The following is a 25,530-nucleotide window of genomic DNA, read 5'->3' as shown; positions in this document are numbered from 1 at the left end:
TTTGCCATACAGTGCAGCTAAATTGTTTTCCGTGGTGTTTTAAGTTTCGGGTTGCAGAAACAATCACAAATTAATCTCTAGCAAGCAGGGTGACATTATAGCCGCCCCCTTGAAAGGCATTTGGATCCTGGTCCTGGTTTGCAGCCATCAATCTTGAAATTACACGCAGTTGTGTCATTTTTTTCTTTCCCTTCTCCCAGGTGTGATGGCTTACCTGTTTGGGGAAGGGGTCGCTGTGGCTCTGAGATCTTAAAGGGTAACAAAGAGGACTCTCTTCCAAGGAGGCTTTTGCACGGGGCAGCTGCTTCTGCTCTGCGTGGATTCCACCGATGTCTTTTTTCATGGGTTTCTGATTCCTCTTCCCTCCTCTTTGCTGTGAAAGATGTGCATAAGTCATTTGTTTCTTCTTTTTTGTCTCTCTCTCCAGACTATGAATCCTCCTCTCCCCCCGCCCCCGCTCCAGGAGGCCACCCCCATGGGCGCTGTTGCTGCTCCCGGGATGGGCTCCAGACCCGTGGCCGGACCCGCTGACCAGACCACACACTCACGGCCGCAGACGCGCCCCAGCGTGTAAGTGCGGCGTCCTTTCTGGCCACGGACGGAGCCCGAGCAGAGACGCGGGGAACGGCTTTCTGGGGGGCGCTGGTGCCAGGGTGGTGTCGTATGCTTGGTCGTGCGTGTCGTTCATTAGGAAACAGAAACTAAGTGGGTCTGAGGATGGGCCGCCGGGCAGCCGGCCTGCTGAGTGTGGGTCTTCCCGGCCTTCCTCTGCCGCTCCTGCCAGGGCTTTGTCCCCACCTTCATCCCCTGCGTAAGGGTGCTCGGGAACAGGGAGGGGCTGGGCAGAGGCCAGACCTAGCAGAGCGAGCGTGTGAAAAGCTGCAGGTCCCCTACAGTGAAAAGTCTGGACATTATCCCGTCCAGGGGCTCCCCATGGCCGAATGCAGCTCTCATTGGCGGCTTTTCCCCTGTGTGGACCGACCCAGGAGACGCTCGGAGCCTGGTTCACGTGGCCCGCCGATCCGCGGGCTCCATGTGTTGGGGCACAGTCCCGCGCACGGAGGAGCTGTCGGGCGCTCTCTGCGATCTGCACTCGCCTTGCCTTTGACTCTCGCAAATTCCATGTCTTCCCTGGCTGAGCGCACAGACGCCGGTGCGGCCGGCCTTCGGGTTCAGCCATGTGCCGAGCTTCCCAGCGGGATTTCGGCCCGTATGTCCCTGCCGGGGCTGCTTCCCAAGTCTGACCAGGGCCATCTGAAGGGCTCAGTTTTCCCCGTGGGCACCTGACGCCCCACAGCAGGCTTGCACCCTGGGAAGCTGCAGTGATTCCTTCACACCCACGAGTACCGTTTGGAGGGATCGTCGCCTCCACACCGGGAGGACCAGGTGTGCAGTTCTGAGTCAGGAGGCTTCTGTCTTTTCTGTGTAGGTGGCAGTTCAGTGGACAGTGACCAAGGCTGCTCACAGCTTAAAGGGTTGTATTTTCTGTTTGCTTTTGTATGAAACATCCAAGGCGTTGTGCCAAAGGAGAGTTTGGAGCATCTTGTGGTCTGTTACTCAGCTGGAAATCAACTGTTTTTTCCTCTTCTAGGTATGTTGCCATTTATCCCTACACCCCCCGGAAAGAGGATGAGCTGGAGCTGAGGAAGGGGGAGATGTTTCTCGTGTTTGAGCGCTGCCAGGATGGCTGGTTCAAGGGCACGTCCATGCACACCAGCAGGATAGGGGTCTTCCCTGGCAATTATGTGGCCCCCGTCACGAGGTAGGGCTCTGAGTTCTAAACAGAGCGGCTTGGTCCTTTCCCGTGGTTTTCAGCCTGTCCGGGATCCCTCCTCCCGCTACAGTTGCTTGTTACATAGCCGGCATTTTAAAGATCCCTATCTGTATTTGCCGAAATCCCTTCTAATTCTCAACATTGTAGCTTACTCTTCACACGGATGTATGTGAAATTGTACGTTTCTACCAATAAATGTACTGGGTTTTAAATTATTTGCTTTAAGTTACACGTGAGAAGACTCAGCGACACCATTTTCAATATTTTTCTGCCAGAAAATTAAAAAGGTAGCATTTAATATAAATAAAAGCGATATTATTGATACTCCAATGTTTACGTGATGCTTACGAGATGCCAGACACGCAGATTTCTAAATGCGTTACACGCGTTAATGCCACGTCCTTAAACAGCTCCCTGATGATGTATGTGCTGTAGCGATCCCCACTCAGCCGTCGAGCCCGTAGGGGTGGAGAGGTTAAGCAACTCGTCTGAGGTCACCTGGTGAAGAGGTGCTGAAAGCCAGCCAGCCATTCCAGTAGCTTGGCGGTCACCTCTGAATTCTCACAATTATTTTCTGTAACACAGAAACAGAATTCCTTCAATATGACATAGCTCCTTCACCCTTCTCAAATGAGGGCAGTTTGGCTCCCCAGGGGAATTTGGCAATGGCTGGACACATTTTTGATTGTCACGATGCGGGGTGGGAGTGCTACTGGTCTCCAGTGCACAGAAACCAGGGACGCACGGGACACCTGCAGGGCACGGCACAGCCTGCGCAAAAAGGAGCTCTCTGGCCCCAAATGTCACCAAGGTTGAGAAACCGTGTTTGAGGACAGTAGAAAGCAAGACCTTTAGATGTATAGATATATAGTCTTCACTTTATTTAAAGGTAGTCCCCTTTCTGGGCACTGAGGAAAGTAGCTCTGGAACGAATGCAATGACCTGTAACGGCATCATCATTGAGGAAGCCCCAGTTTTGGGCCACCTGGCTCTTCATAAATGGGCCAGCTTCAGTGTTAAATCATTTCTCAAAGTCCCTAATTTTAAGTAAATAGTTGAATGAACTGACATGTTGTCAGCTGTTGGCCTTGATTCAGAGGCTGGCCAGCAGCCTAATCAGATGACAATCATTCTCTTTGCAGAAGGTGACAGCATGTTAGCTTTCATTTGACTTGCAGATTTTTCATCACTGTAAACCTCCTCGGTATATGTGAAAATCTACACTCACATCCAGAAGATGGCAGCTGGGCCTTCCCTGGTGGGAAGAAAACAAACAAAAAGCCACAACAACTGAGGGAGAGAAACCAAAGCAACAACAAAAAATCAAGTTAGCGAAGGAAAACATTTTCATAAGATTCAAATACAAATTATCCAAAAGTCTCTGGAGAGATGCTTACTGACAGTAAATTCTCTGTTACTCCTCATGGTAAATAAGGAGGTTCAACTTAATGAAGTATCCTGCTTGGTAGAAAGTTACTATAGAATTGTTATTTAAATGAATTTAGGATATTAAAAAAATACGTCACGTAAAGCTACAGTGAACCTAATTTAGTTAAATTCAACCAGTAAACATTTGTTGATAGCTGGCTGTACCCCTATAACGGTGCATGTACAAGAGGAATGGAAAAGAACCGTTGCACGTGGCCCTGCTTTCAGGGAACTTTTACTGAGTCAGGAGTATTTAATAAGGAATTTACTAAAAAAATAACCCATCGTGCTTTGTAATCAAGGGTCACAGAAGGAAGAAATCCACCTGAAACAGAGTAGAATCCCGAGGTCTTAGGCCTGAGCCTTCGGCCAGGCTGCTGGGAATGACAGGATTGAAAAATGAATGAGATTAAGGTAGTTCGAAGGAAGCCAGAGGGGACGTTGCAAAGTGTGTGCGCACACGCACGTGTACACGGGGCAGTTAGGGAGGAGGGCAGGGCACGTGGATACAGCCGTGACAACATAGACCCTGTCGTCTAACAGAGCGAGTTCTCCAGGGCCTGGAAGCTGGTGGGGATGTTTAGCTTCAGGTGGGAGCTGAGACCAGGAACTGTATGTCCTTGAGCAGAGTGACGTGTGATTTTCCCCGACGCAGTTTCCAGACCGTTCTCTGCCTCAGGGCCGTCGTTCTTTGAATCTGCTCTTCTTACCCTTGGGCAGATAGTTCCATTCACTTCCTAACGTGTTCTGTTTGTAAGCTCTGCATCGTTTTTCTGGTCGTTACTTGTTCTGTCTCCTGTCTTGCTGATGGACTGGGCTTCTGTCTTCGGCAGGGCAGCGACCAGCGCCTCCCAGGGTAAAGTCCCCGTGTCGACCGCCGGCCAGACAAGTCGAGGTGGGGGACTGGCCAGCACTTCCCCCGCAGGAGCGCCTGCCCAGAAGCCCCCGGGGAACGGCATGGCCGGCGGTCCCGGGGTCCCCACCGCCGTGGTGTCAGCAGCTCACATCCAGACCAGTCCCCAGGCCAAGGTCCTGCTGCACATGTCCGGACAGATGACCGTCAACCAGGCGCGCAGCGCTGTGAGGACAGGTAGGGGGGCCGGGCCGGTGGCACCAGGAAGGGGGCCCCGACCGACATCAGACCTTTTACAACAGATGCTGAGAAGGACAGACGGAACTTTAAAATCAATGAAGAGCGTTAGGAGACAGGCAGGCACAGTCTAGTCACAGCCACTCGACTCCGCCTGCATGGCTCGTGAATTCAAGCCTGATCTACAGGTGGAGAGTCTGAAGGAAATTAGGTGGACCCTAGCGATGTCCATAGTACTTGAAAATGTGACATTTGTGCTCGAGATCAGGTGACCCCGACTCCCACTGCTGCAGCGGCGTGGCGCCCTAAGGATCGCCGTGCCGAGCATCTGGTATGAGCTTCATCACAGCTCTGCTTCAGACCCAGCCGCACCTTCAATAGCTGTCTTCTTTCTACAGCACTGAAAACCTCCCAAGAGTCTTAGGTAACAGTGGTGGAGAACACTGTTCAGTTCTGTCAGAATAACCAAAGGAAGGAAAATGGTTACTGAGAAAAGGGAGAACAATGATAATAAAAACGCTCTGGGGCCAGCCTGACCTGACCCTGTAGGGGTGTCGCTGGGTCCCTGGGTGGAGTGGGCTCGCAGACACTCAGCAGACGTGGGGCTGATCCCGGGATCTGGAAGGGTGGTGTCCAGGGGCCCCGCCAAGACCAAGTAAGCGCTCCTAAACCACCGTGGTTTCTTAACCATTGTGACAGGCGCGCTGGTCTGGCGCGGGGTCGGTGAAGAGCATGCAGCCAAGTCACACTCTGCTTTTCTCTGCTCTTCTCTCCCGTTCTCCAGTCTCGGCACACAGCCAGGAGCGCCCCACGGCGGCCGTGACGCCCATCCAGGTTCAGAGCGCCGCGGGGCTGCCCCATCACCCCCTGGCCTCGCCCCAGCCCCCCGGCCCGATGGGTCCCCCTGCCCACGTGGCTGCTGGCAGCCTGGGCCGGGTCGGCGCCCCGTTGGCCTGCGCTGCGGCCCCGCCAAGCCTCCCCGCCGCCTCCCTGGAGACTGAGCCTGGCGGTCGCCCAGTGACCGTGCTCCCCGGGCCGCCCACCTCTCCCGACAGCAGCTCAGCGGCCAAGCCAGACAAGGACAGCAAGGTGACCACCCCAAGGGCCTGCCAGGCGACCGGGGCCCGGCTCTCTGCAGTTAGACCCTGGTTTGGGAAGCTGGGGTCTGCATCCGGGGGCTTCCACCCCACCCCCTCGCTGACCTTAACTCCTCCTGTTTAGTGAGCTTTGCTTCTGGTTAACAGTCCTGCAGAAAATGTACTTAATATACTAAGGGCTAGAAACGGTTGATCAGAAGTGTTACTTGTGGCTTTATTGTTCCTACACTGTGTTTGATTATAATCTGTGCGGATAGGTTTTCTCTTGACTTGAAATACAGGGGGGAAATTATTTTCTAATTTGATAGACCTTTTTAAAACCTCTCCTTTGGGCCTGAATTTGAAAGGAGATGTAAGTGGGAAGCTGTGTTTGAAAGACTAACTTCTGGTTGCGTTTGGAGACAAGGGAAATGCCTGGTGATTAAACGTGCACAGAAAGAGCAGAGTGACAGCAGATTCTGCGCAATTGTATTGTAATCACGACTTTCCCCTCAGTGTTCGTGCCTTTTCCCCAGAGCTGGCCTGCAGCTCTAGGGTCATCACCAGGTTCCGTGGTCATGTATGTCGCTCTGTTTAAATGGTTAAGGAAGCCCGTAAGCAGGGGTTTGCAAGGAAATAAACTTTACAGGCTACTAAAAAGTTAATATTTAATTGTTGAGTTAACATGAGTGTTTTTGCAAAAGATTGGTATCTGTTCATTGTTTATAATTAACTACGTTAAACTTGTACTCAAGCTGACATGGTCAACTTTGTCAGTATCTTCGGAGGAATTATTTTACAGTTTAGATCTGAAGGTTCCGGGACGGTGTGTCAGGGCCATTGTCACAGAGGAGGACAGACTCTTCAGCCGCAGGCCTCCCAGGGAAGCATTCACGGAATCTCTGAGGTTGAAGTACGCCTGTGCTAGACAGAATAATGGCTCCCCCAAGGATGTCCATTTCCTGATCCCTGAAGTCTGAGAATACGGTTCCTTACATTGCAAAGGGGATCTTCCGGATGGGATTCAATTAAAGGTTGAAAGGTGTTTGAATTATCCGGGTGGGCCCAGTATAATCACAAGGATCTTCATATAAGGCAGGGAAGAGGATCAGGGCCCGAGGAGATGTGAGGTCGGAACCAGGGAGCAGAGTGACCTGAGGAGGGGACCGCAAGCCAGGAAATGCAAGCAGCTCCTGGAACCGGGAAGCGGCGAGGAAACGCTCTCCCCCGGTGCCTCCAGGAGGACCCAGCCCTGCTGACACCGGGTTTTTGCCGTGAAGTTTGGGGTGATTGGTTACAGCAGCAACCAATGAGGCCCTTACGTTTATCCTGCTGAGTCCCCGTCCTTGACAAGTGGCCACTGGCCCCTGCTTGGACCCCTGTGGCCCCTGTGCCCTGGCTCCCCAGCGTCCTTGCTGTCTTCAGGCACCTCCGACTCGGAGGAAGTCGCTTCAGCACACACCTGTCTTCTGTGACTTCAGACCCTCACTCCGTGTTTTGAGGGGCTATGTAGAAAATGATGATCTCAGTTCCTTGGTGGTCCAGTGGTTAGGATTCCACACTCTCAATGCCAAGGACCTGTGTTCAATCTCTGGTCCGGGAACGAAGATCCCACAAGCTGTGCAGCAGGGAAATAAAAAAAGAAAGAAAGAAAATTGACGGTCTCCTTTCTACATGACCCCGGGAGGTAGTTCAGGGTTATCTTCTTTTTTGAAAGGCTACGCTCTACGGTTTTTTTTTTCCTATTCCTCATGTCACAGATTTCAGATGTCCCTTTCTAAGTCTGCCACCTCATTTAATGTTCCCAGCTCACTAAGAGAGACTGTCCCAGTCACTCTAAACTCAGTGATCCCATGATTCGCACGAGTGTCACGCTGCCCCCATCACTCCATCCTGTTGCCCAGGACGTCCAGGGGGAGCTTGACGGATGCCAGATGAGATCTGAGCGTCTCTCATTCCTCCATCCAGACTGTTCCCCGGCTGCCCCATCATCTCTGCTATAACTGACTATAACCAGCGTCTCCTGGAAGAGACTCTTCCTCGGTCTCACTTCCTCTCCTAAGTCAGCCTTTCATCGAACACACTGTTCTAGGATTTTCCAGATGGTCTGCAAGGCGTGTTGTTGTGTTCTTTATGAAAATGAGGATTAGACGTGCCCTTCTTTGGCCTGTTGAGTTGACCCTGACCCCAGGTTCACCAGGATCTGTCAGATTTTTTTCTTTTTTTGCGGTACGCAGGCCTCTCACTGCCGTGGCCTCTCCCGCTGCGGAGCACAGGCTCCGGACGCGCAGGCTCAGCGGCCATGGCTCACGGGCCCAGCCGCTCCGCCGCATATGGGATCCTCCTGGACCGGGGCACGAACCCGTGTCCCCTGCATCGGCAGGTGGACTCTCAACCACTGCGCCACCAGGGAAGCCCGATCTGTCATTATTGGTTGCATTTCCTCTGTCCGCTGGGGTGGGTTCAGCCTGTGGGGAGGAGTGGTTTGATCTCTAAATCCCAGTCTCCTCCCCCGTTTCCCTTCTGTCAAGGGGCTTTGTTCTTCCTTTCCCGTCGGAAGGTGGCCCTTCCCTTTCTTCCTGTGTCTGAGGACCTCCATCCACCCCAAACAGCGGCTCCGCGTCTCTCTCGTTCTTCCTTTTGAGCGTAACTTGAGGCAGCACTCCCTACACACACACACTTTGTTTTTGGTCGTTAGCATTTTTGCCAGTGTAATTTAAGCTCATTCTGGTCTTCAGCGTCTTGAATTGCCACGGCCGTGATATGTTCTTCTTAGGGCCCTTCTCCCGATCCTTTTGTGGAGTCCTTCTGGCCGCTTCCTGGGGCATCACATCAGTGCCTTCAGGTGGCTCTGCATTTTCATCCGCTGAGGTAGTTCGCTTTTGTGTCCTTAGAACCTCATTCTGGAAAGCCCTCCCACTGCTCTGGAAGCATCTTTCCTTTTGAGTTTCCGGTCATGCATATATTTTCTGGGAACTTTTAAAATCAGTTCTTTTACACTTCGGAGTTCAAGCCTGACCACGGGCAGTCTGTCTCGTGGGCACGCACTTCGGAGTCCTCACCCGCTGGACATCTCTGCCCCTGGGCTCTGCCTTTCCCCCAGGTGATCAGAGTTAGACCCTACGTTGCAGTTAGCTCGGCTTCCTGTGAGATTAAATTATCGGCAAGTCATGAACTTCCCTGGTGGTCCAGTGGTTAAGAATCCGCCTTCCAGTGCAGGCAATGTGGGTTCGATCCCTGGTCGGGGAACTAAGATCCCCCATGCCGCGGGCCAGCTAAGCCCAAGCGCCGCAAGTACCGAGAGAGCCCGTGCTCCACGATGAAGAGCCCGCCCACCACAACAGAAGATCCCGAGTGCTGCAACTAAGACCCGACGCGGCCAAATACATAAATAAATAAATATGAAAAAAAATTATCAGCAGGTCAAGGGAAAAGTGTATCCGAGATTCTAAGTGTATCAGAGATTCTGGTTTTAGTTGGGACTTGCAGCCACTATCTAGGTTTTTGACAATTCCCTCATTATTTCTGTCTCCCTTGTCATTCTGTGATCGGCATTCCCCATATACATAAACTGTCCCCCAGGTGAGGGCCCAGCCATCGTGCCCTTCTCTCTGCACACGGGGGCCCTTTGGGGGGCTGCCAGGCTGCCCAACATGGCGGGTCACTCCCACGTGTGCTCAGAGCTGTTCCTCTCGAACAGTATTTTGTCTGGAAGTCCTTGCTCACCAACTCTCAGAAACGTGTTTTTGCCCCGACGTGAAATCTCTAGCTAACTCTGTCGGTAACTGTGTTGTGTGGTTTGATAAATAGGTGTTGGAAGCTCTGTCATAGGTTTCCAAACATCATCTCAGTTTTTTCTTGTTTGAAACTCTGGGCGTTTCTACCACTGTTTTTCTTCTTTCTGTAAGACCTCTGATAGCTTTTACGGTTATCAGTTTAACCGCTTCTCTGGACATTTTTCTAACTTCATGCTCCATTTAAAGGCTTCATTATTTGATCAGCTCGTCTCCGGGCAAATGTATTTCTCAGTCCTTATGAGATACTCACGTATATGTATATACATTTTTTATTGTTTTCTAATTATAAACTTTTTTAACTTCTGCATATTTATTTAGAAGTTAGAGAAGATCCAGACATCTAAAACCTAAATGTGATCCAGGGTTTCAAAGAAAACCACTAATATGGTGGCGTATACATGCTTTTTTCCCCTAGATGCCAAAATATAGCAGATATTATTTTGGTCTATTGAGCTTTCATCTAGAAATAAAATATTTTTCATTAGCACCAATTATGTAATCGGCTGTTCTTATAAACTCTGAGTTCTGTTGAAACATAACTTAGGCATTTAAAAAATGTAACAGTTTGATTTGAGCAAGATTCTGTTCAAATCAGGCAGTGCCACAGTGGGAGTGGTCAGGAGACACCAGCCAGGAGCTGAGGGCCAGGCTTTTATAGAGGAGATGCAGAAACAGAGCAGGGAAATTACGTGATTGGCTACAGGTTAAGTGTCCCCTTATTTGGGGAGGGTTAGTCCTCTGTGACTGGTTGTCCTGGGTGTGGATTTCTCAACCCTGAGGCGTCTGCAGGCGGAGGCCTGGTTTGCTTAGAGCTTGTCTAATGGTCTCTAATTAAAGCCTGATGGTTTAATTAACTCAACTGTCCTAATCGCACAACAGGAGAGAAGAACCCATCTCTGACGCCCTCCTCTTCGGCCCACCTCCCTAGTCCCTCAGGCGCTGGGAGCATCGTCCCCATATTGTCCTTTGTTCCCAAGCCCCCCAGCCGAGTGGTGCTGGGCCCCAGGCTCCTGGCACACCTTCCTGGAAGGTGGCTTTCCTACCCGTCCACTTTAGTGCCCCAGATCCCTAACGACTGTCCCCTTCTTTGTCACTGTGCTGGCTGATGCTTGAGGACCCTTGCTGTTATTCTTGGGTTTCTTTTTTTTTTTTTTTTCCTTTTTTAAAATTTTATGTTTTGCCCTCTGGATCTTAGTTCTCCGACCAGGGATCAAACCCACGGCCCCTGCATTGGAAGCGCGGAGTCTCAACCACTGGCCCACCAGGGAAGGCCCATTCTTGGGTTTCTTGACTGGAGCATCCATCTAGGGTTTGAGTGCCCGTTTCCTTCTCTGCTGAACGTTCATCCTGAAGTCCCTTCTCGTGGCTTCCTTTGCCCCGCGATCTTCCTTCCTCCCAGCTCGTGTTTCGCTGTCAGAAACAAGGGAGTCTGTGGCTTGGCTGTTTCGTTGAAACTGTTTCATCTGAAACTGTTTCGTTGTCTTAAGGAGAAGAAGTTCCTGCCGAGCCGGGTCTGGAAGGTCCAGACCCGTCCGCAGAGCTGGGCCCCCTGGCCTCTGTGGCCTGCAGCCCTGGCGGACGGTCCCCAGAGCAGAGGTGCTTCCAGAGATGTGGCCACACTGAGCTCAGAGCAGAGGGTGGGCTCGGGTGAAAGCCCACGTCACCCCTGACAGTGATGACCATTGATGAGCCTTAGGCGATGAGGACAGTACTGATTCCTGTTCCATCAGGTTGGTGTCAGGAACAAACATGGAGACTTGTGGACGCACTGAGCAAGGTTCTTGAGCCCATTGGTGTTTAACCACATCTGGAATCTCACGTGGCCTTTCCCTCTCTCCATGCACGATGCCTCTTGAGCCGCGCGTCCACTGGGGCCAGCACCCCGTCGTCCTCCCCCAGCCCTGCTGTGTTTCCTGTGAGCACCTGTGTGCCCGCAGGGCTGCGTCTCTGCCGGATGGTGTGAGCTTCTTGCTGCAGGTTCACTGCTGTGATCCCAGAGCCCAGGGCACTGAGGCATCATATTCGATGCTCAGTAAATACTCGCTTAAGAAACGAGTGATTATCATCAGACGATGGTGTGAATTAGGTGTCGGAGGTGGCTTTCCTGTGAACAGCACCTCTTATCGTCGGGAGCCTGACGACGTAGATTTTTGATACCAAAGGCCCAGAAGCCTCCCTCTTGCAACGTTCTCTGTGCATCTCAGGGCACAGCAGACCAGAGAAGAAGACCGGCTCGGGTGTGGGTAATGGTGGGTAGTTCAAGTGCGATTCATTTCTGCTTGGGAAGGAGCTCTGACGTGGCGTTTCCATAGTGTCCCCCGCCTCTGCTGTGTGACTAATACAGACTTACTGACTTTATGTTCAGACATTATGTTTATATGTGAAACTCTTTCTGGCTATCTGGTGATGATTTCCTGACCCAAATAGCTTTTTGTTTTCATATGAGATGTGATTTTAAATGATGAAATCTTCTGAAGAGGAATTATGACAGCAAAAACATTATACATCTAGGAATAGTTTCTTGGAAAAACCCACAGGAGAAGAATTATTAAGATTTATGTTAAAAGATATGCCCTTTTCCGTGCATGCTAACATGACATTTTAAAAATTGCTTTGCTGAAGTGTATCTGTTATTAATTCATCCGTAGTTTTCATTTCTGCTGTTGTGTTTTGAGAAACAAAGGTGCCCTTAATGATACATGTCTGAGTTTGCAAAATTCTCTCAAGGGGCTCAGTGTTCTGCTAACATGGAAACACTGGAATATGGTATTCACAGCCCGGCTACTGGACCCTCCATGCCAGTGCCCCATCCCTGCCCACATCCCCCCATCCCAGTCCTCGCATCCCCACCCCCACCCCATCCCCACTCCCACCCCCTCCCCAGCCCCAGCCCCACCCCACCCCATCCCCTCCCCCATCCCCATCCCCACCCCCACCCCCATCCGCACCCCCACCTCCATCCCCACCCCACCTCCATCCCCACCCCACCTCCATCCCCACCCCCTCCCCCATCCCCATCCCCTCCCCACCCCCACCCCATCCGCACCCCACCCCACCCCCATCCTCACCCCACCTCCATCCCCACCCCACCCCATCCCCTCCCCCCTCCCCACCCCCATCCGCACCCCCATCCCCTCCCCACCCCCACCCCATCCGCACCCCCACCTCCATCCCCACCCCATCCCCTCCCCCTCCCTCATCCCCACCCCCATCCGCACCCCATCCCCCAGCCCATCCCCACACATCCCCTGGAAGTCACTGGAGCGGCACTTCATGTGTGTGACCCTTTAGAGGAACAGAGTCATCTTTCTTCTTAATCACTTTCGAGGCTGTTCCCCAGTTAACTGTTTTCCTGCCATGAGGACTGAGCTTTTAGGAAGAGTCTTTAGCCGTGGTTTCCTGAGACTGAGTTTATCACCGGACTGTGTTCTCAGTAGACCTGTGGGGCCCCGGGGCTCTCGTGTGCCTCCTTATGTCCCAGCGGGAACCGCTGAGGACCTGCAAGGCTGGACGTTCTTCCCAGCTCACGTATCAGCCCCGAGACCCCAGGCTCCCTCAGAGGAGGGGCAGATGTGCCAGCAGGTGTGTCCTTCCCCCTCACAGGCTGCCGTGTAGATGGAATCACCATTGCCCTGTGGAGTGCAGACTGTCCTCTCCTCCTTCCTCAGCCCTGGGTCCGGCCAGCTTGCTTCCCATCCCCCGTCCTCTGCCAGCTCATCTGTGTCCTGCTCTCGGCACTGGCGCCGTAGGACATGCAGGCTCGGGTACCTGGCCAAGGAATGTGGGACCGTTCACTGCAGTGCACACACGGCCCTACGGAAGGTGAAGGGGTGAAGCAGAAGCCAGAGAGGTGTGGCTGAGGCCCGGCCTGACTAAAGATGCAAGAGAACCTTCTTCAGGAGGGAGGGGAAGGGTTGGGGGGCTGATGCGCCAGCTCTGCAGCCTGAGCCTCCGACAAACAGAAATGGTCCAGCACAGCCTGCCCCTCCCCACTTCATTCCTGCCCCGGGGGTTACAGGTGCTGTGGGTAGCGATAGCTAAATGGGGCCTGGGGGTGCAGACCCCCTGGGACACTTGTTCATCTGATACATGATTACTTTTGTTTCTTCCTCTTTCTGCCAGCCTGCCTCTAATGAAACTGTGTTATTATGCCTCCCCCTAAGGGACTTCTACTGAGTCTGAACTAATCAGTGTTCAGGAAAAATTCCTCAGTGTTCTGTCTCCTTAAGGGCCCCTCATAATTCTGCTTCCCTGTTAGTGGACCTTAATAATCCCAGCTTGCCTGGAGAATGTTCTAAAGAATCATTTCTCTGAAGTGTTTTATTCTCAGGCCATGTTTTGAGTCAGAGGACCTGATGGTGTAGTTGACATCTTAGTAAAACAATTTAAAGTGATGATGGTTAACCTGTACTTGGGCATCAGAAGAACACGGACGCTTGGGGTCTGGGCACGGAGGAGAGCCAGCCCTCTCTCTGGTTTCCTAGCAGAGCAAAGCTGTCGAGCCACGAGGTGGCTTCTGTGAGACGGTTAGGAAAAATTCTTACTTGTATGGTTGCTTGCAACAAAGAGACATAACAATGGTTTTTATTATACTGAAGCGCTTTTTTCTAATTCTGTGGAGTTTGTTTTTGGTTTTTTGATCAAGGAAGTACTTGCGCAATAGAAATGGTTTGACTTCTGTTATTATTGGTTTGTTTAATTTCATCAAGGTGGTGACAAGTGAACACTTTGATCAAAACGTCACCCATCCCCTCCATGGACTTCCCTGGTGGCCCGGTGGTTAAGACTCCGCACTTCCACTGCAGGGGGCGCGAGTTCGATCCCTAGTTGGGGAAATAAGATCCCGCGTGCCGCGCGGCACGGACCAAAAAAAACAGACATCACCCCTATAAATGATAAGCGTCAGGTCTGTGGCTGTAGAAATGGGAGCAGGTTTATGCTAATTCAGCACACAAGAATTAGAGCTAGGGTAGGCAGAATTTCAGGAAATTAAAGCCATAATCTGAAATTTCCATTTTGTCCTAAAGTGCTGCTTTGCCTTCACCAAGCCTGAGAGGTGAATAGGTGGGATTTGGGTTTCACATCATTTTTCTCTGCTTGTCTTACCTCCTCCGTGGAGGATGCCGATGAGCAGTGGAATGTCCAGAACTAGGGAAAATGCCCAGGCAGGTGCGGGGGAGGCCAAGGGCAGGTGAACACACGGCCCCTGGGATCCAGACCGAGAGTCCCCAGACACCCACAGGCGCCCCTCGAAAGCTCACATCAGAACTTGAAACTGCAGCAACAGAACCATGTCTTCGACTCTCGTGCTTTTTTCTTTTTTCTAGAAAGAGAGAAAGGGGCTGTTGAAGCTGCTCTCCGGGGCCTCCACCAAGCGCAAGCCGCGGGGGTCGCCGCCGGCCTCGCCCACCCTGGACGTCGAGCCGGGGGCTGAGCTGCTGCCCGGGGCCCCTGGCGCCCCCTGCGCCTGCCCCGGGCCCTGTGATGCCGACACCCCGGCCCCGGCCCCTGCCCCCGGCCCGCAGCGCCGGACCTGCTCCCTGGACTCGGCCCCGGTGGCCCCACCGCCGCGGCAGCCCTGCTCGTCCCTGGGCCCGGCGGCCGGTGACGCGAGGCCTGCGGTCTGTGAAAGGTGAGTCCATGGTCACGGCTGCCGGGGAGCCGGCAGGTCTGTGGCGTCCGAGGGGCCTCACATCTCCTTCACTGGGTCCGTGGTGACGGCCAGCCTGGCCCCCCTGGGGTGACGGGCTCCCCCTCTGCTGTTCGCTCTGTGTTCTCGCCCCGTGGGGCTGTGACCCCCTTTCCGTCCGTGTCTCCAGCACTGTCCCCGACGGGGCTGTGGGTCACTGCCGCCCTGCTGCCACTCCTTCTCGTTCCTCGTTCAGGGCCAGCCCTCCGCCCTCATTTCACGTTTGGCATTTTCATCAGAGGTTCACGTCACGACCTGCTAGTTGTGAAGCACCTGGAGCATCTGCCCACTCACTTTGGATGCTTCCTGAGCCAGAGGGCGGCCGAGTTCTCCCCGCCTGACCCCCGCCTGACCCCCTCCTGACCCGCTGACTGGGTTCCGATACCCGCAGGACGACGAGCCCCGTTCCGTGACTGTGGCCCTGAGTCACCGTAATTTACACACGGGAGCCACCCTTTCTGATTCCACTGCTGGGGCTCTTAGGGGCGCATTAGGAGAGAAAATCGAGTAAAGACAAAAACCTACTAGGATCGTATGAATTAGAAACACGGCACAGTACACTAAAAATAGGGGACTGTTTTCTCATAATGCAGAAATATATAAATACGTGCTTTAAAAGGTGCTGTCTGTCTCTGTAAGCTTTATTCCCTTTGTCCCTGCATCTCATAAATAAAGCAAATTTCTAGTTTGTGGAGGTGTTGCCTTTGGGGCAGCATTTTCTGTTACTCATTCAAAAACTACTAGAAAGTGTTACACTTTCAAATGACTTAAATTCACCTTAACTCTATTTCAGGTGGACACTTGTACCCACCAAAATCTGAGGCTTTCATTCAGACGACTTGGGGGGGGCCTACTTTATTACTCAAAAATAACCTGGGAAAGAATTCGTCAAACAATCTACGCGCCTTGAGTACAAGGTACACAATTTACTGTGTACTTTTACGGGGAAGTGAAATAACTTCATGTATTTCTGACCCTTATGAAACCAGTTATGAAATGAGACGTCACCCTAAAAAGTGTTTCTGTCCCGCCAATATAATCGTTGTGTCTTTCCCCTCATCTGTTGGGCTCTCAGTAAAGCTTTGAAATCCTGCCCCAAATTCACGTCATCGTTTATTCCGAGAGTCTCGCTCTTCTCTGCGGTGTTTCTCTGCTTTCCAGGGATCGCACCTGTGTGCCAATCCGGCAGCTTGCTTTCTTTCTTTCAGTCTCAGGCACTGATGTGCAGTTTCCCCCTGAGCCTCTCCCCTCCCCTGTCATTTGTGGTGGCGGCGTGACTGTTCCAAGGGACACTTTACTTCCCCGAGCACACGTTCCTTTCCAGATGCCACATGTGCCCCGTCTGTGAGCTTCTGCATCCCAGCTCCTTCCTCTCCAAGGAGCTCCTTGCTCACAGCAGGCTCCTGCTGTCCAGAGCATCTGCAAAGGAGGGGCCGCCGGTGCAGGCAGGTGACAGCGGTTCAGCAGCAGGCTGCCCCTCAGACAGGGAGCGGAGAGGATTTACTGGTGGGACGGAGGGGGCACGGTGTGCTGGAATCCTCTTCCGGGTGTTGTATAGCACCATTTCCATCTTTACAAGTGGGAAAGTGCTCTTGGGAGAGAATGTCTGCCCCGCGTTTATATTTTTATAATCCATGTGTTCACTGGAATATTGAATGTAATAGCCAGCCTGACCGACTTCTCCCAGCCCTTCTGCGTTCATACAGCGCGGCTGATGTTATGAATCTGACTTGGATTCTTAGCTCTGCCTGACTATAAAAACAACAGGAAAAATGTGCGGAAACAAGCAGAAGAGGAAAACAGTCTATTATCCTGTTGTCCACTGGGAATGAAATTTTTTGGTTACTCAGAAGCTACCGAGGACATCATTTAGGGATTGCCTGTTTCAGTATTTCAGAACTTTCAACATCATAAAAAGTACTTCGTGCTAAAAATGCAGGGAAGATTAACTGTCACATTAGTCTAATTCAGGAAGCATTTCATGATCTCAGAGTCCTCGATTCACAATCTAAAACTCACGACTCCAGCCCCCACAAAGCGCAGAAGCCTGAGGTTCTTTTGGTAGAATTTTTCCTGGTAGAATTTCACTGAAATATTTTTCAGTGTCTAACATCAGTCCAGTATGAGATAGGATTCATCTACAGATGAGAATGAGAACAGGAATAAAATTTCCTCTCAAACCATGACCCTGCCCCATAAATCTCAAATGAAAGAATGGGACCAGGGTGCCCAGTGCTGTCAGGCGGAAGAAGCGTTCTCAGGAGAGAAAGACATAAGCATCTCACAATAAGGAAGGAGGAGCCTGGAGGTGTGTTGACAGATCTTGGTGTCAGCTGAGACTGTTCTCTGAGGAACAAAAGGATTCTTTAGTGTTTGTTGGAGAGACTGAAGAAAACAAGCAAGAAATGTTATATCCTGGAGGCAGAATAGAATCGATGACAGTGGAAATAACAGAACAGATGTTTTAGGCTCTCTTTTGGAGGGACTGGGAAAAATATAATTAGGAAATTGCAAAGAGAAAGCAGAAATAAAATATTTCAGAAGGGATGGCAAATAAAAGAAAGGGCGTGTGACAGTTTTTTTTCCTACTAAAAAACAAAATTACAGATAAAGGGCTTAAGGAGACACAGCAGGTCATCTCTGTATATTTTTAAGTTTAGGAATTAAACTGATAAAACCACATACCTATAAGCCCATCTGCTGAATTGGCAAAGAACCTCTGATCTTTGATGAGGGATTTTGCTAGAATGCTTAGAAACATACAGATTGGGTAGAGAGAGATTTACAGAAAGGCAGTCGGGCTTAAACAGCATGATTAATTTGAGCCCGTGACAGTGAATCCACTGGGTGAAGCAATGGACATAATTCACTCGGACTTCAAGCAAACTACAAAGCGAGTGAGTTTAGTTTTGCCAGTGAAGTACTTAATTGGAGAGCAGTTTGCTGTCGCAACTGGCAGAAAGCAGTGAAGGGCACCCCCAGGCCAGGGAGCTGGACAGGGTGCTTCCCAGAGTCACGGGGTGCAATTTGGGCTAAACCAGGAGAGGTTAGAAACAAAAATGCACCAACTACAGAGAACATGAGAGAGACCAGAAAAATTAAGGAAATAGAAAATTCGTGCTAATAAAAGACTGCAAGTGCTCATCTAGTCAGAAGCCAGATACCTTAGCCCAGAGCGGGAGGACTGCCCTTGGGATGTCAGCGAAGCTTCTTTATACAACAAGTGTCTTTTCTCAAATTCCACCCTGGTCATTATCACCAAAAATTCATTTAGTGTCACACAGCCACCAAGAGGCCGAGGCCTATTCAGGGCCAGGTCTGTGAGCCACTCTGTACGTCCCGCAGTGACCCCAGGGCTCTGTCCAGAGGGGGCAGGAGATGCGTCCCAGCAGCCAAGCACTGTGCAGGTTTGGGTGGTTTTTCCTCTTTCTCGCTTTCCTTTCTTGCTTTCTCTCTCTCTCTCTCTCTCTCTCTCTCTCTCTCTCCCTTTCCCTTCCTCCGTTCCACCCTCCCTTCCTTCCTTCCTTCCTTCCTTTTTCTTTGCTTTCTTTCATCTTTCCATTAAGTTTTAAATTCACTTATCTTAATTTTTAAATTGTGATCAAATACCATTTTTACCATTTTTTCCAAGTGTACAATTCAGTAGCATTAAGTACATTCACATTGTTGTAGGACGATCACCACTGTCCATCATCCCATTCCACACTAACTCCCCGTTCCCTCCTCTCTCGGCCCCTGACAGCCCCCATTCTACTTTCTGACTGTATGAGTTTGTTCTGCAAACCTCGTAAGTGAAATCGTATATTTGTTCTTTTGGCTGCGGCTTATTTCACTTAGCATAATGTTTTTAAGGTTCATCCACGTTGTAACCTGTGAATGTCAGAATTTCATTCCTGTTTGAGGAGCTTTGTCCATTTAAAAAGTAGTTTTCCTATACGATCAGGACTTTTATTTTTGTCATTCGGCATGCTTATTAAGAATGACCATATGGGGCTTCCCTGGTGGCGCAGTGGTTGAGAGTCCGCCTGCCGATGCAGGGGACGCGGGTTCGTGCCCCGGTCCGGGAAGATCCCACATGCCGCGGAGCGGCTGGGCCCGTGAGCCATGGCCGCTGAGCCTGCGTGTCCGGAGCCTGTGCTCCGCAACGGGAGAGGCTACAGCAGTGAGAGGCCCGCGTACCACAAAAAAAAAGAACGACCATGTGTATGTACTGTGTTCGGTGGTATGAGGTGTATACAGTGAGTTTACCATCACTTCGCCCCTGAAGCAGCTCATGTTTTGGCCGAATGCATGAGGCCGGGATGCAGCTGGCGGAGATGCAGTGTAGACTGTGCGAAGTGCCGAGGCTTCTGGAATCTGATCAGGTGTGAAGTTACCTGCAGCCGCGGGGCAGGTGGGAGCCAGGCTTTGAGAGGCCTGTCAGGCGTGGGCGGGCGTGGAGGTTGTCTGAGAGAGTCCCCAGGGGACCACATGAGCCAAGACATGGGGTGGGGAGAGAGGCCACGCCTGGGGGAGTGTCCCCGTGTGGAAGCGTGCTTGGCACATTTGTGGGGATAATAGTATCTGTAGCTATAAAGAGAGACTGAGGCCGGTCACTGAGAGCTTCACACACCAGGCTGAGGAATAACCTGAGAGGCGCTGGGAAGCCGAAAGGAGTTTTGAGCCAGAAATAGCTACAAATAGAGCTGGCAGTTAAAGTTAGTATTTTACTTCTTTGCAAAATGGAATGGGGACGGGAGGAGGTTTGAGGCGGGAGAACAGGCAGGCTGTTTGGTCAGGTGGGAGGGGACGCAGCGGCGTGGCCGGAGTGCAGACTTGCAGGTGGACCCAGGTCCCGCGGCGGCCACGGGAAAGAAGTGTGGCCCCTGAGGCTCAGGGCTGCCCAGCGTCCCTGCTCAGATCCAGCCGAGCATCATCCGGGGGCCCGACGGCTGTGCTCTCATCTGCCGGGGGTTGCTGAACGTCCACTTGGCAAAGCTCCTCCACACCTGAGACGGTGGCCGGCTGGGCCCATTGTTGGCCTTGAGCGGCTGCATTGGAAACCGGGTGCAGACACCCTCGAGGCACATCCAGCGTCTGAGCAGAGTCTCCGCTGCACCGGCTGGTCTCCCTACACCCCGAGGTCGCAGTTCCCACTCATATCAGCCCTGGAGGCCCGTCCCTTAGCGGTGAAAATCCACTGCCCTGGGGGCTTGGCAGGAAGATCGTGGTCTTAGTCTAGCAGCGATTCTAGTTCAGGAAATGTTTGACAAAATTGGTTTAGTACCGTTTTTAAAATGCAAATATAGAACTATTCACTTTTTTCAAGAAATGTTTTTGTTCCATTTCACCTGCAAGGCAGCTGGCAGAGGACCGGTGGGGATACATTTCATCAGAGAGCTACTGTGAATATGATTTGAGTCACTTGTACGCTTCTTTCCATAATTATAAAGCTTTGCTCAAATTTCAACTTGCCCCAAGTGGCAGCTTGGATTTTTAAAAAATTTTTTTAAAATATTTATTTATTTGGCTGCATCGGGTCTTAGTTGCGGCACACGAGCTCTTCGTTGTGTCGTGCAGGCTCCTCTCTCGCTGTGGTGCGCGGGTTCCAGAGCTCCAGAGCACACAAACTCAGTAGTTGTGGCACGCGGGCTTAGTTGCTCCACGGCACGTGGGATCTTAGTTCCCCGACCAGGGATCGAACCCGCGTCCCCTGCCCTGGAAGGGCAGAGTCTTAACCGCTGGGCCGCCAGGGAAGTCCCGGCGGCATGAGCTTTCACGTGGATCTTCAGCCTGTTGGCATCAGAGTTGAGAAGTCTTCTCATCAGGATTCCTTCCTTCAGGTTAGTCCACAGTGGGAAGCTGTCAGAGAAGGGGTTCCAGAGCCCTAACTCTGCCGTTCTAAAGTTTGTCAGTGTGTTGTCAGGACGTTCTCCTTCAGGGTGTGGTCTGAGTCGTTCCTGGGTAGAGGCGGCTGTCGGTCGCCTCCTTGCAGCACCAGGCCCCCGCCCGCCCTAGCCGGAGCCCCACGATCGTGCTGCGGGCTGGCACTTGGGGTGTCAGCTCTGTGACAGACACCATGCTGGGTGCGTCCCACCTGTGTTCTCCACGCATCACCTGATGCCACCTGCTCTGGCCCCTGCGGCCCTAGTTCACAGATGAGAACCCCGAGGCCCAAGCGGAGATGGCCGCCCACGGTGAGGCTGCTCCGAGGGGCCCCAAAGGCTGCGTGGACCCCAGGCCCACTTCTCCCACGGGGCCAGGCCTCCCCCACCTCCTCCAAGCTTGACTGAAGCCTGTCGGTACTCACGTTGCAGTTCTCTGCACCTTTCTTGGAGATGATCGGGCAGCCTCCGTGCCACGCTTCTGCTCCAGACCCTGGAGGATGGTTTGGCTCCCGAGCCCAGGGTTGCTCGGAATTGGTGTGGGTGGCCCCTGGGCCTTTGCAGAGATGCCTTTTTTTAATAGAGTCATAGCCTGGGGCTCTTCCTCAGGTCTTAACATGAGTGGATTCTGGGTTTTATGGAATGGAGGCTGGTGAAACTAGCAATCTTCCAAAAGGACCGGGCTCAGATGGCTTTCATGAGTTTAGGGCAGTTCTGTAGAATCGGTTCTGATGACCAACTCTTCACCCATGACGTTCTCTACTTGCCGTTAAGAGTAATTCCTGTGAGGCTCTAAATTCATTTTCTGACGTTGAGACCCAAAGGAGAGTAGAAACCCAACCACTTTTGTAGCTGAAGACTGACTAATTAGCGTGAGACAGGGAGAGATGATTAGTTATCCTTTGCTGTGTAACACATCACCCCCAAAACTCAGTGGCTTAGAATAACTGTAAATACGTATTATTTCATAGTGCTGTGGGTTGAGAATTTGGGGGTAGCTTACCTGGGTGATTCTGGCTTAGGCTGTGTGTTAGGATGAGTGTCCAGATGGCAGCCTGAGCTGCAGTTGTGTAAAGGTTTGACTGGGGCTGGAAGACCCCTTTCAAGGTGGTCCCGCTGGCTTATGGGAAGAGACGTCTGTTACCCGGCGTGTGGTCCTGTCCACAGGGTGATGAGTCAGCTGACAGTGTGGGACTGGTTTCCCGGGAGACAGCGGGGTGGGAGCCGCACGCCCGTTAGGACCTCACCTCAGGACCAGAGACCGTCATTTTCACAGGATTCTGTGGGTCACACAGGTGGGCGGAGACCACACAGACTGTGAAAAACAGCTCACCTCCCTCTGGCTTCCCTGGCTCTTAACCATAATTTTGCAGAAGGATACGAAGAAGCATGGAAGCAGGGGGTAGATGACCTTAAACCAGCAAGGCTTCTGGAATCTTTCCGTAATAACTACATATTTTTCCACTGATACCTGAGTTGAGAACCAGTGGAGAAACAGACACAGATGTCAGACCAACTGAGTTCTGAATGCCGGCCTCCTTGCTGGTGGTGGTGGATTGAACTGGTGGTCTCCGTCCTCCCCTCCCTGTGTGGACCTTGGGACAACCTGCCCCAGGGAGAATTGGGGTGTTTAGGGCAGGATTTCCTCAATCAGCCCCTGGTCAGTTGTGGACCATTATGCACATCCAAACATTGTTCATGCCAAGTCTCTACTCAACAGGGGATGGTGGCATTTTGAGTCATTTTACCAACATTATAGGCAGACTTGTGCTCCGTCCTGTTCTGTCAGCGTCTCAGGCGTGTGCACTGGCTTTGCTCAACTCTGAGCAGCTGTGACTAAGCCCACTCTGTCTCTCCCCCCACTCCTCCTTGCTTCCCCTCCCTCCTTCTCCTCTCTCTCCCCCATCTCTCTCTTTCTCCCCCATCTCCCCCCCCATCTCTCTCTCTCTCTCCCCCCCATCTCCTCCCATCTCTCTCTCCCCCCCATCTCTCTTCCCCGCTCCATCTCTTTCTCCCTCACTCCCCCCCTCTCTTGCAGGCACCGGGTGGTGGTTTCCTACCCCCCGCAGAGTGAGGCAGAACTGGAACTCAAGGAGGGCGACATCGTGTTTGTGCACAGGAAGCGGGAGGACGGCTGGTTCAAGGGCACGCTGCAGCGGAACGGGAAGACGGGCCTCTTCCCCGGGAGCTTCGTGGAAAACATCTGAGGAGCCGCCGGGGGCTGGACCTGGCCTATCACGGCATCCGTCACAAGGCCCACAGGGCCCCGGGGCGGCAGGACCAGGGTGCGTGCCGTGTGCCTGGTCCTGTCCGATTCACTCCACAGAGGAACCTTTCCTAAAGAGATATCTAGCTGAGACAGACACCTGTTTACAAGGCTTAACTAATTTATTTGCTTTTTTAAACTTGAATTTTTCTTGTAATAGATAAATTCTTTGGATTATGATTTTAAGAAATTATTAATTTATGAAATGATAGCCAAGGAGAAGCTGGAGGATCCCCTGTCGGGAGCAAAAGCGTGTCCTTGACGCAGAGGCAGCCCCTGCCCCCCCGGGCTTCACCTTGGCTTCTTTGAGTCAGAGATGCCCGTTCTCGGGTTTGGTTGTCTCTTTGGGAAACCAGGACACGCAAGTGAGTCTGTGTTGCTGAGGGACCCCGGGGTAGCGAGGCAGGAGCCTCTCTCTCTGGTTGGGGTCGGGAATCACTCCCAAGACCTGGTCCTCAGTTTAACCTTGAAGGTCTCTGATTCCCTAGAATAAGGAAGAATAAAGCACAGCCCTTGGACAGCATGTGTTCAGAAATAGATTTAGTTTCATAACGGAGCAGCTCAGCTCGGTGGCTGGAAGTTGAAGAACCGAGGTTGCCAGCTGTCTGAGGATGGCTCTGAATGTCATCGCGCTGTCACCCTGGGGACCTGCCTGTGCAGTCATGCAGGAGGGACCCTGCGAGGCGGCCCAGGCGTCCGTGTGGCGCTTCCCACACCCCCGCCCCCGAGGGTGGTGGACCCCCCGCACAGAGGCCACGGGTGATGCCCACGCGCCTGGGCTGGACTGGGCAGCCCCTCCTCTGCCCCAAACGAGGCCCTCTCCGGCTGTGACCCGGGCTCCCTGTCCCTCCAGGTGGCTGCAGGCGGGGCCTCAGGGCGGCGCCCCCCTTGCAGGGTGGTGGGTGCAGGTGGGCGGAGCCCGCATCCTGCAGCCCCGCCCTGACAGCCCACCTTCACCCTGTCGGGCCCCGCAGCCTGGGTCAGGGCCGCCCTCCAAACAGAACCAGGGAATTGGGCTTGGCGATGTCAGAGACCGTGGCCACAGTTTTCTCATGAAAAAGCAGACGCAAAAGCCTTTTTCATTTTTTACTTTTAAGAATTGCAGCTGGGGAATCAAAACATGGCCTGCGCTGTCTTCTCGCAGTAGCTAGCGGCTTCATGGTCTTAAAGAGATCCATTACATGGTTGAAACGAAATCATTCCTAAATTAACCATTTGTTTTTATAAGACACTGTATATTATGTTCCTGTGTATTGAATTTTTTTAAAAAATACTTTACTGGGATATTCATGTAATATATAAAGTTTTGGTGAAATGAAATTTAGCTAGAAACAAAGCTGCCATCAGCTTTCATCTGTGTAAGTTGACACCAATGTGTCATAATATTCTTTATTTTGGGAAATTAGTGTATTTTATAAAAATTTTAAAAAGTAAGAAGACTACTACTCCAGGATAAGATCATTTTTTTACCTGTCTTTTCTCCATATTTTAAGCTATGTGATTGAAGTACCTCTGTTAATAGTTTCCTGGTATGAAGTTGGTTAAAATTTCATCTGTTAATAGATCACTTAGATAATATAATGTATGGGTTTTCTGTTGGTTTTTTGGGCACTGTAGATGGAGATTTTGTAACAAGGGCTTGTTACACGGCGATTAAGGTAATGATAAAATTGCAATTTATTGTTCCTTTTCATGTTAATAATTTGAAGACTGGAGAAAAGGTTCAAGATTAAAATTTGATGTTCAGCCTTTATGCATCCATTGTGTCCATCCTTAAAGTTTTTCTTTTTTTGTTTTAAACATGGCATAGTTTCTATGGCATAAAAATTCTTTGCATGTTCCTCAGACAGATGGCATCTACAATAATCCACAGTTTACCTCTCCAGCCAACAAACCTTATTTATTAAGGTTTCCCCAGAGAGTTTACAGTCTTAAAAGAGAGCGTGTGGAGTCTCAACCAGGGGCTGCACTGCTTTCCCCCTTCACGGTGGCTAAACCGTCCGGTGACTCTGGAAGTTTCTTCTTGGCCACAGAAGGGAGTACCAGACCTAAACCAGCCGTGCCGTAGCCTGCAGGTCTCGCAAGGCGTGGGCCCATCATCTTCACACTCGCTGTGATTTTAACCCCCACGGAAAGCCAGCAAGTCGTAAGTTTAAAAAGATTGCGTCTATCGGGTTAAAAAAGTATTTTCCTAATTTAACTTTTAGTTGCTATCAAATTGTCAGAATTAAGAATCAGGAATTGTAGGTTGTATGAGAGCTTTTGCCGAAAGCTACCTTTGTAACCACCTGGGCAAGTCGGTGATCATTTAGTTTCCCCCTGTGAAAAGCGCTATTTTAACACGTGCACTATTTTCACCTCTGCTTTCAGATATTTCACTACACTCTCCTGGGGTGTATGCACGAGCCTTTGCTGTGTCTAATCAGATTTAGAAAGAACAAGTTAAGGTGGTGTTTCCAACTGCGGTGCATGTAATTTTCTATTCCTAATGAGAACAGGACAGTGTTTTCATGCCTCCAGAGAAGCTCAGGTGAACATTTCAATCC

The 25,530-nt window shown here is 51.5% G+C and overlaps 1 protein-coding gene across 5 annotated transcripts in view; it reads left to right on the top strand.

Annotated features, from left to right (window-relative positions):
* Positions 1–24,733, top strand: part of SH3RF1 (SH3 domain containing ring finger 1) — a 160,337-nt gene extending 135,604 nt beyond the window's left edge. For all 5 annotated transcript variants that reach the window (XM_049711356.1, XM_033403550.2, XM_004278662.3 and 2 more), the window contains 6 exons: positions 428–570; positions 1,592–1,762; positions 4,036–4,292; positions 5,077–5,381; positions 14,493–14,797; positions 22,757–24,733. In XM_049711356.1, coding sequence (XP_049567313.1) covers positions 428–570; positions 1,592–1,762; positions 4,036–4,292; positions 5,077–5,381; positions 14,493–14,797; positions 22,757–22,925 — 1,350 coding nt within the window. In that variant the 3' untranslated portion in view covers positions 22,926–24,733. The remainder of the gene's footprint in view (positions 1–427; positions 571–1,591; positions 1,763–4,035; positions 4,293–5,076; positions 5,382–14,492; positions 14,798–22,756) is intronic.
* Positions 24,734–25,530: the final 797 nt, after the last annotated feature.

The sequence above is a fragment of the Orcinus orca genome, chromosome 6, assembly GCF_937001465.1.
Source record: "Orcinus orca chromosome 6, mOrcOrc1.1, whole genome shotgun sequence".
Lineage (NCBI taxonomy): Eukaryota > Metazoa > Chordata > Mammalia > Artiodactyla > Delphinidae > Orcinus > Orcinus orca.
Note: the sequence above shows the minus strand (reverse complement) of the source record. Positions and strands in the feature narration are given on the sequence as shown.